General features: G+C 46.1%; 1 protein-coding gene across 1 annotated transcript in view; it reads right to left on the bottom strand.

The window, feature by feature from the left end:
- Nucleotides 1-16,226, bottom strand: part of LOC144143882 (germ cell-less protein-like 1) — a 76,047-nt gene that overhangs the window by 32,649 nt on the left and 27,172 nt on the right. Inside the window, exons 9-10 of the mRNA XM_077675481.1 lie at nt 5,552-5,680; nt 3,017-3,086 (exon numbers count right to left, since the gene is read on the bottom strand). Coding sequence (XP_077531607.1) covers nt 3,017-3,086; nt 5,552-5,680 — 199 coding nt within the window. The remainder of the gene's footprint in view (nt 1-3,016; nt 3,087-5,551; nt 5,681-16,226) is intronic.

The raw sequence follows: 16,226 nt of genomic DNA, 5'->3' as shown, positions 1-16,226 counted from the left end.
GTGCAAGAACACAAACCCTTGCATTTCAAACTTTTGGAGAGACTGTCTGTTGGTATGATGGAAGGAAATAAACAATGAACTTTCACATATGCAGCACCACTTTGCAGCTATGTAATACATGTAGAGTTAAACCTCATTATAACGAAATCGAAGGGGCTCATTTGTTCCTTATAACTATTATTTCGTTATAGCCGTAGTGGGCATTTGCTGCAAACGTTGTGCACAGTACTTACCCTAAACGAATAGCGGGAGCAATTAGACTTTGCCACATGGCAGTACACAACATTCCGGAGATAAAACAGGAAAAGTCATGCACCTCCTTTATTTCAATATCATATTTCAAACAAACTTGCAGCAAAGAAGTCCGTAATTGGCCACTGATGCATCTTTCTGATGGGCACAATGGCTTGCTCAGCTTCATGTCAAAAAGACGGCTTTTATCATACATAGCATTATAGTCTTTCACTTTAGCTTCCCACCTGGCACATTCATGCTGCTCGACTTACGCGTGCAAGCCTTAAACAATGCACACAACTTCAGCAGCGCAGCTCTCTTGATGCACAATGGTCGCTAGGGTTGCCCCCTTTCCCCGAAAAGAAAAGAAAATTGTGGTTGATCCCTCTTTCATAGGAATCGGCCAAACACGAAAGTGAAAGGGGCCTTCACAGGAGCAGTTGAATGTTAAAGCAAGCAACCTCCTTCATGTGCGAAGGGTTCGCAAGCCTGATCCCACCAGACGAAGTGACGCCGACACGCAAGAAACAAAAAACAGCGGAGGGTACCTCAATTCACGTGCATCCCCCGTACACGAAGGCGCTTGCATCAAGGCGCCAACTGTCAGCACTAATAGAGTCATGATGCACTACTTCGCTTCGCTTCTCCTAAATGGCAGCATTATCTGAATGAGCCATAGGGAAGGACATAAGGCGCGTTCGTACAGCTCCTCACGTCTCCATTCATAGCGGTGTGGTCAGAGCACCACGTACCTCCCGTTGTGGCGAGAGTTGTAGGCTCGAAACCAGGCGCCTGCCTTGTCAACGGCACTTTTTCTGGGGACGTCACTTTCGTGACGGATATAACTTCACTGAGATCTTGGTGTACCCTGGCATAAAACACTTTCGTGTTAAAAAAAAAACCCAACAGCAGCAGCCCTTTCAGGAGGGGGGTGGAAGTGGGGGGGAAGGGGGGGTGCGTGGTATACGCCTCGAGCTTCACTATTGCTGCGCCGCGCCTTTCGCTGATTCTCCGCGGCGTTTACAGGATGAACACTGCATGGCTGATGGGGGCTCATACAGTGTTCTGGTTCTCTTTCGCTTCTTTTTGCCTTCCCGCACCCTCAACAACTTGTTATAGTGACGTCTGTAAGCAAATAGTACGTTCAGGGCCCTTCAAAAAACAGCTGCGTCTTGGTAGAGTGCTCGAACGCCAACAAGAGCTATCTGGGGACACAGTTCTGTGTGCTTCTTGGCTGCTCTTACGGGCATCAGTGACGGCAGCAGCATATAACCACTGTCCCCACAGAACACGTCAAGCACTAGTGAAATGTATTCTCGCCTCGCTTGGACGTGATAGAGGCAGAGTGAGAGGTTGGTTTCGTTTTGCAGCGCGGTCAACGAATGTGGCTTTGTTTTGAATATATACGTCATCGAAAAATATGATTCGGGGATGTGATTACCAAATTCCTGACAATAACAAGCCTTTTATGAGAATATAAGCCATGCAAACAAGTTAAGTATATTCCAAGGCAGTGCGTCGTTAAATCTGTGCCCACCCATGACTTACAGCCAGAACCAAGGACAGTTAATGTAACCACGAAAAAATAAATGGTCTGCAAGTCCAGAAGAAACAGAACAGCTCGTACAGGAATGAAACAACCCAGTGCAGCTTCGGGAATGCTAAGGACCTTCGTATGGTAGGGCTCACCAGATCAACTAGAAGCAAAATGCCCTTTTATTTCGCAATAAAAGTGGAGGGGGGGAGGGGGATGTTCAACTATCTGTGTAGAAATGCGGAGTGAAATCAAGGAATGAACTTTTTAGTAATCACACACACAAGCTGTGCGTTCACTTTCTTTTTGTTTTTGGACTTCAACGAACAGCTGACCATTCGGCAGACGCATTTTGTGAAGTATACAGGGTAGGCAGTTCACCAGCGATAAAAGGTGTCGTTGGAAGAGTGCGGTATCTGATAAGGCCCTCTAATTCCAGTTTGTGCTCGATTCTGCAGACTCCCTGTGTCATATGATGATGTTTCAAAGAAGCATTTGTTCGTGGACACGGATTACTGTATAAGCCCGTCTCTGCAGTGCTTGCGGAGGATATAGGAATGTTTGCGAGCCCTGTTACAATTCTGCGCGCCGAAACCATGTTTGCGCATCCTGCAAAGTGCAAACCTGCCTTGGACAGGTCCCAACATGCCGCAGAACAGCTGGCGCAAGGGCACCTCGCTGTCGGCGTGATTAAAACTTCGGCGGTGGCAAATGCAACGTGCAGCGACTCACCCGAAAAACGCGGATGCCGCAGCAGAGACCTTCCCTCTCCCCTCTCTCAGACTAAGCGTGCACCGCTACTACTGACAAATTTGTACGTGCAACCAATTAACTTCACATACGCCCTGATAATAGCGCAAAAACTCACATCTGACAAAGACCTGTCCCCCCCTCCCCCTCAAATTTAGTCTTGTTTTTTTACAACTGGGGTCTTCCTGTGCCAAAGAGCTACACCTGGCCTATGAATCGATCTAGACCAAGACCACCTGGGGGTACGCATGCACACGGGTTTTTTGCTTTTCACCCCCCATCAGAAATACAGCAGGCATGGCCCTGCGACATCTCGTGTAGAAGCATGCCCTCAGCCTCTGGTCCACCGCAGCAGATGCAAAACATTGTATTGAATTCAGCTGCCTAGTAAATCCTTGAGCCTTGAGCAGTGAGTGAGTGGAGTGAGTGAGTGAGTGAGTGAGTGAGTGTGTGTGTGCGTGAGAGAGAGAGAGAGAGAGAGAGCACGTCAGAACTCACCCCCTGTCAAGGCCTTGGTCCACTTTCAGCATGCGGTACCACTGGTTGCGGAACACCGGGTAGAGAGACTCTGCGAGCAGGGACACACAAAACCTGAACATGAGGCTCCTCGCCACCTTGCAGTACTCCACAACAAAGACTGCACTCGCATTTCACCAGAGTCAACTGCAAGCGTGTTGACTCCATGTTGCAGCTCAAATACTGGCAAAAATAAAATAGCAGCACGCATTTCAACTGCCCGAAAATGTGGGGCAACAAGTGTGAGCACAAGAGAAACTTGGCCGCCTCTTCTGTTGCATCCCATGGGATTTCTAACTGCTCAGCATTTAAGACATCTGGCAGCTGCATGAGCATGGGAAACTACAGGAGTTTGTTGGTACACACAGCACTACAACTGCAACTGCCCCCGCATCTCTGCCTACTCTGCGTCCAGCCACAGCATTTTCTTCATTAAGGGTTTTGTGGCAGGGAGTCCATACGAGCAGTATACGCTCATTTCAGTCTCTAAAATGGCAGCCAGGTTTTAACTAGAAGGAACCCACACGGCATATCCTTTAATACCCTGGTGTGTGAGAGTGTGCAATTGATGTTAATTTTTTTTTACGGGCAACAGCACCACCAAGTTCTCATACAAAAATCAATTAGAAAACGACATGCTGCTTCACTGCCACTGCACACCACTGCCATTCTACCAGGTGGTATATTGTTATACATGAAAGGGAACACCACATGCAAGAAAAATTAAAGAATGGAAAGAGGCTCCGTGTATCGATAGTGGCACCAGTGAGTAAGCAAGAGTTTGTGCCTGTTGGCTACCCTTGCAATAGACACCTGGGGCGGTATTCTCGTAACTGTCCCTTTTGAAAATGCCCCTTTTGAGTCCCTTTCATCGTGACGTACTTCCGGTTAAGCAATGGACGTTGACAGTAGGTTTGCCACACTTGCGTTAACGTCACTTCCGGTAGTTTGCTTTTAGCAATCAGGGCTCGCCAAAAGGGACACTTTTGAAAGGGACGCAAAAGGGACAAAACTCGAGAATACCGCCCCTGGTCCCACTAGCCACTAGCATGCCCAGCAGGGACTGGAGGGAAGAAACATGTTGGGGAGCTGGCATTTTTCCCCCATAAATGCCTACTAGGGTTTTTGTTCCTCTGCTTTCATTTCTGTCATTTTCCTACTGAGCACTCGTTCATGAACGCAGTTGTGCACTACCTGCAGTATAAGGACACTCTGAACACCTTAGCCACTTGGTGCATCAGGTAAAACCCATATGAAGAACAAAGCTTTTGCAGTGGCACCGTCAGAAAGAAAACCTCAGTGCCTGGGGGCCTAGGCTAGTGGCCTGTCAGATTGCATATACTGGTGGGGTGGGTACAAGCAACTCCTCCACTTTGCTGTGAAGAGGGCCCTCTTTTCAGGTGCAATGGGCCAAAAGGACAGCACAAGATGCAAACTTTTACGAAGTGATCACAGGTAAAACAGATTAGGTGGATTATTTTCATCAAATCAGATCCCAAGATGAGGTTCATTTTTGCACTAAAACGTGCAGACATCACTGCTGAATATAGTGCATTTACGCGACCCTTGGCCCACCCTGATTTCAAGCTGACCCCTGAAATTCGGAAGTCTAGAAAATAACTTGAAAAAATTTCCTTAAAATGTAAGCCGGCAAAAAAAGGCAAGGAAAACCGCAGCCACAAAACCAAATCTGGGTTTTATTAGCCACTAACCTGCTTTGGTACGCACAACATTGTTGTCCTCACTAGATTCATTGTTACTGTACTCTTTGTAACATTCACCGAGTGCATGCAATATTTGGTGCTACTAAATGCATTGTCAATGCTGCATTTTTTGAACAGGCCTGTGGACAAGCCTTCCAGGATGTCACCCTAGGCATGTGTGGAGATGCAATGCGGATGGACTAATCTTTGATCAGTGCCGAGTAGCTGCCTTGCCTAGAGGTTCAACAAGCTCTACGCTGCCAGCCCAACTTTCCATTCAAAAGCAGCACTTAGCAGACGGACCTGTTCTTCCAACCCACCATGGAAAACTGAGCAAGCATAATGAGAATGGTGGCCTGACATTTGTGCTTTGGTTAGCTACGGCTGAAGATAACAGTGGCTGCAATTGTCTCTTCTTATTGCAGCCTCCAGGCAATAGCTGCATCCCACTTTTCAACTTAAATGATTAAATGAATATAAATCTTTGAATGTAAACCGACCCATAACTTGTGTAGCCTGCTTTCTCTTTTTAAATATCAGCTTAGAATAAACACAGTATTGGCCATTATCTTAGCAAACGTTTTGTGCAATTGAGAGAAGATTAAAACCAGCCGCTTAGCTCCAAGGAACCATATTACGTGCATTATTAACACAAAACAAACAACAAAAGGACGGAGCAAAGCAATCTCTCACACTGTTCCCCTAAGTTTGATGCAATGTGCTACATTTGTGTCACAGTAACAAGCCCACACAGCTCCTTTACCCTCCACAGCCTGTTAGCTCGTGAAAGGAAACCAAGGCGGTTCCAACGCACCTTTTGGGAAGATGTTGTCCTCCTCTAACATGACCACATCCAAGGGGTGGTTGATGAGATGCTCAATGCGCAGAGCCTTGAACACCTCGGCATACTCCTCCCCTTCTTCGGTCTTGATAAAGCTCTCTCCTGGGAGTGGAAAGCAAAGCAAAACAGGAGCAAATAAAAAATAAAGGCCAACAGCTCGGATGCTAGGAAGCACCCAGGCCTAAACGACTGACTTAAAACATGCATAGCCATTTCGTGGTGCGCCACATATCTAAAGTATACAAAATGCAAACATGTCATAATTCTTGGTGTTGTTTAGCCTTAATATAGCCAGTACCGTAGTTTAATTGCCTAAAGTTATTCCTACTGCTTTTCCAACATAACTATATCAAACATTAAAAATAAAGAGTTTAAATCTGCATGAAATGCGGCAAAATGTCTGGTCCTGATGTTTTCACGCATCAAGCAGCATTTTCTGCATTGTGATTGAAGAAATAACTTATATAACTTTGCCAAAAATTATTATGGTTTCAGGGGTTTGAAATAGCTAAATTTTTTAAAATGCATGTTTGAGTTCCCAATTGAGTTCCCAATGCATGTTTGAGCTAGGAGGCCAGCGCTGCCGCCGGGGCCGCCACCGTCAGCAGCAAGGGCGCGCCGAGTCTCGCAGGCTCTCGCGCGAGACGTGACGTGCCCTCCTCTGCCAGCCGACATGCCAGCCTGCCCTTTTAGCCTGCAAGCACCCTCCTCCTCCCTGGGAGACCCCTCTCCCACAGAGGCATAAAACTGCGAGCGGGGGCATCCCCAAGGCCTTTTCTCCACGCGCGGTCGAACCACCCGGTCGCACCAGGAACACCCCATTCCCTGACCACGAGGCAAGGCGAGTCTCCCCTCAAGAGATGCACCAAGCCTACGACGGCTTATCGAGCCCGTGGGGACTCCGTCCTCTGGCCAAATTCGGGACAGCCTCTCCCTTGTACATAGAGTACAGTTGACCGACTGTGAAGTAAAGCGCACTTCATCGACTTCGCCTGCCTCTGAGCTCGCCATTGGCACTTTCCGGTGAGTCGATTGGACCCACTGCAGCGTCCACCCGGCGCCACATGGTGGATTGCGGCTCTGGTGCGCAAGTTCTGGCTGACTAGCTCAATCATTCAGCCCATTTATAGCCGCAAACCCCACACTTCTTGCAGGCACAACCCTCATGTTGCTAACGCAACAATAAGAGCGAAGTCCCTGCATGCTGGAGTTAAGGTATGCCAGAGGCCTAGATAGGTGCAAGCAAAAGTCAGTGCAGGAGATAACAGATGCAGCAGACAGCCAGTCTCCAGGATCAGTCCCATCTAGCACCTTAACTGCAAAAGAAATAATGTTTTTGCAGGGTTCAAACCCACAAGGTTTTGAGTGCCTCGAGTGGTGTTCTGCTGCTTTAGCAACGGTTGTCTGTTTTTTGTTTGCTCTTGCTTTGACTGCTTAACCTTGCAATGACCAAAAACAAGCTCACTGTGTTTTCTAAATAAACGTCAGATTCAGTGCATATGTATTCCGTATTTTCTTCATGGTAGGCCACCTTGTCGTGAAAGGTTGTATTCCAGCACTGCACAGTGAAGTGGAAATCCAACAAATTTTTTTCGCGGTAAAGGGACCCTGAAGAGAATATACAACTTCGCTTCAATAGGAAGACTGCTTCATTGGAATAAAACTCATTCCAATTTTAACACAAACCTGAATCAAATGAAGAAACCAGAATAAGGAGTGGCGACTCACTAGCTACCTTCCCACACTCACTTGTGATGCTGAAAGCCTAATTGTGTGATTGGCTGAGGCCAACCAGATCAATTGAATATTGAAACAGTTTTGTGGGCTTACACCTACGACTTAGTGCTTCAAGTAACAAATAACATTACTTTGTGGTGATAGAGCGATTAATGAATGGCTACAGTGCAATAACGTAAGAGAGCTCAACAGAAGTCAAAACAAATTTTACAAGTGCCGAAGACACTGCGCCATCTCGAGTGGCTCTTGCAACAAACCGCACGACAGCTCTTGAAATCGAAAAAACAAAACGAACAAATTGCTCCTTTCGTTTTCTCAAAAGAAATTGAGGATTGATTTTCAGTTGCCCAATTCTAGTAACTTTCATCACCTGCAAGTCATGCGGCATAGGGTTATTGTACGGTGAAGGGTCCGAGTAGGGTGCACTAGCTTTGATCAGCGATTCCAAACTTACAATTTCTTTACAGCGGTGTTTAGTCAGCGTACTAACTGCCATTCTTGCCTGCCCCTCGTAGTGCGACACAGGGTCTTTGCCACGTCATATTCCAGCAGCATAAAAGAGTATAATTTGACATCACCACTCCCCATTAAACCTGTTCACTGTTGGGTGTTTCTGGCCGTAACGCACCCCCAGTGTCGGCTTAGTTGCCGGAATATCAGGAAACAAGCATTGCGATTTATTTGATTATGGTTGCGTCTGGAATGCGTCGAAAGGAAACAGCGTGGGTGAGAAATTGCCTTTATTCCACATATTTTCGGTTTGCTGTGCAGGGTTCCGGGACAACAGCCCCATTGTTTTATCACCAGAATCTGACGCTGTGGAACTCAACCCTTCCTCGGATGAGAAGCTCTCCGAATCCGAATCTCAGCTCGGCTTGTATTCAGAATCGGAAGAACCATCGCTCGAGTCCACAGACAAAGGGCCCGCGTGGCCAACCATACGAAAGTAACTGTGCGCACGGGGGGAGCACTTTCAGTAGCCCGCACAACGCACAGAAATGGTGCTTTGCGAAATCAAGAAGTCAGATAAAGATGGAAAGTGGATACAAGATGGATAACAACAGCCTCGTTTGCTGTTACAGCGGCAAGCGAGGATGCAGTGAACGAGCGAAAGCCGCGATCGAGTCATGTTTTGTTGATTGGAGAAGCAACGGCGCGCGCGCCTAACTTGGCACGCCGCAACAGACATGTGAACAGAATAAAAAACCTACAGACCTGCGGTGGATGGCAGAACCCTTGCACCCGTAATCGCATGCGCGCCACGTGGTCACTCAGCCCGAGAGAGTAGAGTGCGGAGCCACCATGCCCCGCAGCAACAAAGAGAGGGCACGGTCGCTCCGTACTCTTCAATATACGTACCGAGTAGAGTGCGGAGCCACCATGCCCCGCAGCAACAAAGAGAGGGCATGGTCGCTCCGTACTCTTCAATATACGTACCACCATAGCGCAGGGTGAAAATCATGAGTTTCTAGAAACGTTCGACAGATGGCGGGAACAGCCCCGGCACGCTTCGGCGCGAATTTTTGAACGCACAGTGGAGAACGCACCGGTACGTCAGCGACACTGTGGGGAGGAAAGCGAAAATGCACCGGCATGTCAGTGACAGAGAAAAGGAGAAACATTAATTACTCAGTGACAACAGCGATGTTTCCCATCTAGCAAACTTTTACTGAGGTATGTACTGCCCAATCTTTTGAATAAAGCAAATTTGTATGTTGTCTTCGTGGTCCCTTGGTAAAAAATAAACGGGGGACGTACCATCGGGGTTCCATGTAGTTGGCCCTAGCATCTATTGCACTTTCAGCGCTTACAATCGACCGCCGCACACATGCACAAGCAGCAGCGATGGGCTTGCCCACACTGCACAGGTGACGTGCAGCTATGGGGCACGAGGAAGGCCAACTCCAACCCTAATGCAGCCCTAACGCAGACCTGCTCAAGCTGCCATAGTCAACAATCTAGATAAGAGAGCCTAGCTGGGCGCTGATATAGGCCCAGAGTACCCAATTTTCCGACCAAATGATGTGCAAATTTGTTAATTTGTCAACCTATAATCCTGTTTTTCTACATAGGACACAGGTTTGTTAACACACGCTAGCACCAATTTTTGTCCCAACTCTTTTTAATAACCGTTTATATCAGACATGAAATCTCTAAGCGCAGCCCGTGTTTAAGATTCTTGAACGTGCGTGTGGGGACATTAGCGGTGCAAGTATCGTTTTACGAATAAAATTCATGCACTGCCAGTACCAGGAAAAGAACTGATGCGCCAATGCTAATAAAGGAGGATAACACCACGCCACGATGGCATGCTGGCAAGGATTTAAAAATCAGGCTCATTTTTATCCCTTGCATCAATCACTGTACATGCTCACCTTCCTTCCTAGAATTGATGCGAACATTCACAAAAATGAAATTTACATTAAAAAGAAGTGTTGCTCCCCCAGCTTGCCAGAATATATTACACTTGTGGTTGAGATCACTGACGAGGTAAAAGCTGCCCCACAAAAAAGCTAGAAGCGTCAGGATAGCATCTGTATGCTTGTTTTCTGGCCCAGAAAAAAAATTGCGAACCCTGAAATGAATTTTTTTTTTATTTTCCTAGAAGTCAGTTACTAAAGCAGACTAGAGAAATTGTAAATTTCAGTTTTGTTACTGGAAATTGCGTTGATTTTCCTTTCAAACCAAAAATCATTATGTGCACACCCCTAGTTTACAATAATTCGAAAGACCACTATGCATGCATTCTTTGCGGTACAGAATTGCTGCGAACACGCCTTTTTTAAGTTGTGCTGAACTCCTTTGGCGATTTTATAAAAAGCATGTTTCAAATGAAATTATCTGGAGATCTTCAGACCGCCGGTATTACAAAGAATTGGGTGGGTGCCAATGCGACACCTGGCGCCCCAGTCTGTTTCCTTGTTACAAAGAAGAATAAAAATACGGTCAAGAGTACGCAGTACTGGTAGATAAATGCCACGACATTACCTCAACCTCAGATAATTACTGTGAATGCACACAAGGAATTAGTACACTTGAACAAAGACAGACACTAAAAGGTGCCCCCATGCATGCGTCTACTGCAATATGGAACCTAAAACACAGCGCATGTGAAAAGCACATTTTTAGATGGGCTATGAACTGAGTGAACACGTAATAAAAACTGACTACAAATGGAATTCAATATTTTTAATAATTAACCTTTTGAGTACACTGTGTATGCAAGCTCCGCTGTGTGGCTAAGTAAACTCTTAATGCGCAGCTGTTTTCGGCACATATGCGAGATCGTGTCAGCCAACCCCTCCATTGCATCTTGCACCGATGTGAGCTTGATTGGGCATGTTGGGCCGCAATGGCTACTGCGATCGCCTGTGCAAGCGGCACGGCCCCGGCATGCGCGCACCTGCATTTTCGTGTAGTGCGACGAACAGTTGATCAAGGGGAACCACCTCGAGCACATCGATGCCAATGTGATGACGCAAGAATGCTGTGGGCAAATGAGAAAAGACCACGGTGGGCGATGCCACCGTTAACTGCCAAGGGCTTCCGACGGATGCGCCACCGCGTTTGTTATAGAGCTCACAACTGCACACGGATCGAGGCTCTGGCTGTCACAGAGCTCGATACTAAAAGGTAGTTTCTATTATCACGGCAACCGTAAGAATTACCGTCAGAAATTTCTCACAGCAGTCGCCTCTCATCAGCTAAGCACACTTCCTGGAGATTCTATGGGATAAATATTCCCTAAAAAGCCGTGTCTGTAGCTGCCCCTGTAGCACTGTGGTATGGTACTGGCTTTTAAATGAGAAGGATCAGGTTTGAGTCCGACATTGAGAGGTTTTCTTTTCTTTCTTTTTTTTTTGGGGGGGGGGGGGTCGGAATTTTTCTGTCATCGCAATTTTGTCAATGCTTTTTTTTTACTTCGGTTTTTACTATATCAAGAGATCGACGCACAGGACTTCTAGGATGTGTTGGATTACATTTAATACAGGTTGCCTTCTGTGTCGCTGGACTGGGTTAGATTAGGTTTGCTACAGTTGGGCTGGATTTGGGTAGGTTATGATGCATTTGGTTAGGTTAGGTTAGGTTAGGCTCTGTGAAGTTATGCTAGGTTATGTTATGTTGGGAAGATATATTATTCAGCAAATTTTAGGCCACCCAGCTTTTATGGAAACTGGCATGAGAATTTCTCGGGGCCAATTCTCACGGCTGCCGTGAGGTTAGACACAGCCATACTAATACGTAGTAGAGGGAAGTCTGGCATTAGAGTCTACGCAAGCCACGTTCCATGTTTACTCAAAAGTTGTCTGTGGCTGCTAAAAATCAGGATATTTTTGCTAAAGACTATTTAGAGTTGTTTTACCAAAACAGGAGTACTGTTTTAAGATTTGTCAGGGATTTTTTAACTGCTTCATGCAAGATGAACGAGAAAAATAAAACGTGAGCCAGTCCACTCTGCGATGGCGAGTGGCAAGCGAAGCTGTTTAGCACACCACACAGAGATGACAGAATTTTGAACATGCGCACGAACTCATTTCATGTGAACTAACTGTAACGGCAAGTAAATGAAACTCAACATAATGCTAGAGTTGCCTTAGCAGCTAATTCTCATATACTTTGTTTTGGGGTAGTTTCAATGAAACAGTTGCTGTTTTCTGTAACCATACTCCCTCTTTAGATGGCCATGCATTGACAGCAAGGGGAATTCTGAAACGTACGTTTACGACTTCACGGTGGACTAACTAATTATGATGAGTAAATGAAACTCACCGTAATGATATAGTCGCCTTAGTGGCCCATTGCTATGTAATTGTTTTTGGAAAACGTTTGATTAAACAAGAATAGTTAAACAAGAGTTACAGCCATTTTCTGCAAAGAATTTGCAATAAAGTAGGCTTTGACGCTAGGTGTTTTTGCTCGCACGGAAGAAAAATGCATGAAACTGTAGCCATATAAAGACGGCCCCCTAGCGGCAGACCAAGCTTCACTTCAAAAACTTTTACCCTCATTGTTTGCTTTGGTGTCGGGAGCGAAAAGCCATGCTGCAAGCCAAACAAAGTGAGAGTGGAACGAATGGCGGTACCATGGCGGCACAGCATTTGAGCGGCAGTTTTCCCTCTACTAGTATATATTAGTATGAGATTCTACGCTGGCTGTAATCACACTATAGGATGAATCATGAAGGCATTGGTGGCAAGAGGCGGTACAACGGAAAGCAGGTGCTCATTGCGTTGTGTATTGCCACAGAATACCATTTGTTACAGATTGGTTTAGGATAAGGCAAAAGCAAAGCTAACTGCAAAGGCAAGAATAAAACAAAGCACAGCAAACATTATTATTAGGTTTGAGTTCCTCCTGACGTTTTGAATGCAGGTAGGCCCCGTGACATGTTACCATCCCTCCAGGGGTAAAAAGAAATACATAGTGTTTAATGCCGAGTGGTTGGCCAGTTGGCTATCTGAACAGTTGGCTATCTATTAGGCTAATACGATGAATGATGGGATGAGAAAAAAATGGCCATTTTCTGACTGCTTTAGACAAGGAAGGATGCATACACATGGCCTTTGTTGCTGTAACTCTATTTCCTGGCAGCACCAACGATGTTTCATCAGCAGCGGTGCTAAAGGCAGAAAAGTTGTCTTGATTAGCAGCCCTTTACAGCACAACAAAAGAAGTTCCAGAATACTCGGCCAGAGTACTGAGACTGTCAACCGAGTCAATCTTACAGAATATCAAATGAGAGAGAAACTTGACTGTATTTTCGAATAGGTATTCATGCACAGGTTTATCTCGAATTCACCAAAAGAGCTTGCAAAATGTTTTGTGAGCCCGTGAGCGCACGCGACAGTTTGTCGCCTGGCTGAAGCGCAGTGAGGTCTTCTAGCTACTTTTCACTGCAAGGCCAACCTCTTTATGCACTGCTGTGGGATAGTTAGCCGACTACCAAGACAAGCTTTCTTCCTTCTAAACATGATGCAAAAATCGGCCATGCTTTCAATATGAGGCCCCATGAACTTTGCTTGCTTTAGCTGGTAACTTCTATGCCTCCTCACTGTCACCCCTAACCAGGAATCAGGACAGCAAATGAAAGACTACAGGGGTCTTACAACTCTACAGGCACTCATCTTTACGAACTGAACCCTGCTAACTGCACAAATGGACCACGTACAAGCAGTGCGCATGTCAATCGTGGCCACACTGTGGCATGGAGGGTTCACCCATGAATGCAGCCGGCAGTGACCGTGCGGGTAGGCAGGCTTTTTAAGGGGAGATTGTCCTCGAGACAACTTTTTTATTACTACTTGCACTAAAGACTGAAAAATGCAGACAATGGTAGAGTTTTCCGTGCAGATTTCAAATGTGCCATTACTATTTGCGCAGCTGCATTAGTTTTTGAGTTATGTCATACACAACTGCAAAATATAGCAATTCCTGTGGGAACCTTTTCATGTAGCAAAGTTTTCAAGAAAAGCATCGTGCTTTAGCCCATTTAATTATTTAGAGATTGCAATGAGCCAATATCTAGGCAAAAACAGTGTGCAAGTACTGGAAATATGAAAAAAGAATTACAGAAGTATAGATAACTGTTTCGAGAGTCCACTGGAACATGACCTTTTCCCTCACAATTTTCACTGTATCTCGCAATTTCAAGTAGATAATGACTTTCTACATAACTTCAAGGGCATGTATGCAGAGCTTTAGTAACACAGAACAAGTACAAGTTTAAAAAAAAGGCTACCCCCAAAATGCGGCAGTTACGAAAAAAATAAAAAATGGGAAAATCCGCTCCCCAGAATGACATTTTTGCCAAAAACAAAGTGTCACATGCGGGAAAGAAGCTGATAATATAGCCCCGAATCGCAATAGAAGTCACCACTCATGCTTGTATTGAAAGCTGTGATCAAATACCCGGAGTGATGATAGGCCTAAATGCCTTCAGGCAGCTCAGCCGTTCAGCTTCGACGGTGCGGCAGTCGAAACAATGCCTCCGTCGCCCTCCACAGTGTTTCGACATCCGCACAAAATGGCGAGGTAATAGCTGAGTATTAGTTTGGGTGAGTTGGTACATAGCGAAGTATCGAAGCGCTGCACAAGACGAAGGACAGAAACACAGAAGACGATACACAGAGCGTTCTGTGTGTTTGAAGTAATAGCGTGGTTCTGTTGTAACCACCTTTTGGGCTCAAAGCAATACAAACCGAAACTGACAATTTTCAAGTGTCCTGCGTAAAAATTAATTATCCCGAGCTCAAGTATTTTAAGTGCTGTTTCGGGACTGATTTTAAGGGAATAAAAATGAGAACATTGAAATTTGGTGCCAGTACTCCTTAAAGCTGTGGAGAAACAATATGCAGCAGATTAATGATGCGTTGGCAGAACACTGACAGGAGAGGGCTGGGAGGGCAGCACCTCTCTGTGCTGCTACACACTTCAAATATTCTGGGCCTTTTTTTAAGTGAGTGGTGCTAACCTAAAAGGCAGAATCATTAGCTTGACATTTGGTTCTAATGAAATTCGTACATTTCATTAACACCAGTGGAAAAAATAATTTTGTTTCTCTCCATCTCACTGCAGTTGTCCTACAGTGCAGCTTATTCATGACGTAACCGCCTACAGTGTGTGACAGGATATAATGCAGTTTCATTCATAAGCACACCCCTAACGTATTCGCAAACCTGACTTAAGTATCACTTTTGCCTCATGACACTTTTCAGAACCTTAAAGCATTTCAAGAACTGAACTTACGCTGAGAGGGTGCCCTTTCGCGTACTTATCAGCCTGAAAAGTAAACGCTTAAGGTAGCTCCTAAGCCTTTTCCCGACCAACAAAGCGGACTACGACGATAGCTTAGCTGAGGCGTCAGATTCTGCTCATCGTTTGTGAGAAATCGATAAAGCAGTAAGGAATGAAGCGCTTTCTGTGAGCAAAAGCGATCCGCGCGCACACGTGCCGCCCGGACGTGGCCATGCCCACTTGCCGGCCCTGCCGGCGCATGATGCGGCCAGCATCGGCACCATGGCGCTGCCTCCGCGCCTAGAATGACGCCAGCAGGTGCAGCTAGTTTGTCGCCGCCTGCCAGAATGCAGCCAATCGATCAAACCAAGTTACACGTGCAAGAAAAGGGATGATACTTTGGTGAAAATTTACACAAAGGATAGTCATGCGCGGCCATAGTGCAAGTGGTGATCACATATCGGTCGCCGTGTTAAGCCTAAAGTTCTCTGCAGGGATTGGCCACTGACGGAGCTGGCTGATCCGAGCACCTGGAAGTTGGCGTCACAGGAGCGTCCTTCCCTATTGGTGCAAGAATCAGTATGCGGTTTGGCGCGTCACGCGCCAAGCATCTCCGAAAGGGCGCCTTTGATAAGGGCGCCTCAAGGAAGGGCAGCGCTGTGTCCGAGTCATTCTCGGTGTCCTGTCTTAGTGCGCTGTGTTTCAAAAATCTCAAGGAAGGTTTCTAAAATGCACGGTGGCCTTTTCTCATTCTGGTCCTTTTCAGAAACTTACGAAAGGACTCCTTAAAGGAGGCATGAAGAGGAAACAAAAGTTTGTTTTATTCGAAAGATTAGGCCTTTCATAGTACCCCAAGCGCTTTCCCGGAAGCAGATGATGCTTCATTCACCGAGAAATAAGGCAATTTAAGCCAAAATTTTAAATCTCCCGCTGAATTGCACATTTCGTGACATGAACAATGGCGTTATACGAGCCGGTCCATGAAACAGATACTTAGTATGTCGACTCCATATAGCACCCACACGCGGGAGTCAGACAGGAACCGAAACTCGTGCCGAAACCGAGACAGCGGCCATTTTAAAAATACTAGTAAAACCTAGTGCACCCGCAGCCCTAGTCATGGAATGGCCTGATCCGGAGAACAAAACTCTCGCCGAGGAGCTCGGGCTTGGATTTA

Source organism: Haemaphysalis longicornis, unplaced genomic scaffold (assembly GCF_048455015.1).
Source record: "Haemaphysalis longicornis isolate Haplotype H1 unplaced genomic scaffold, Haemaphysalis longicornis Haplotype H1 scaffold_1, whole genome shotgun sequence".
In the NCBI taxonomy this organism is placed as follows: Eukaryota; Metazoa; Arthropoda; class Arachnida; order Ixodida; family Ixodidae; genus Haemaphysalis; species Haemaphysalis longicornis.
The sequence above is the reverse complement of the archived record's forward strand: the minus strand, read 5'-3'. Positions and strand labels throughout refer to the sequence as shown.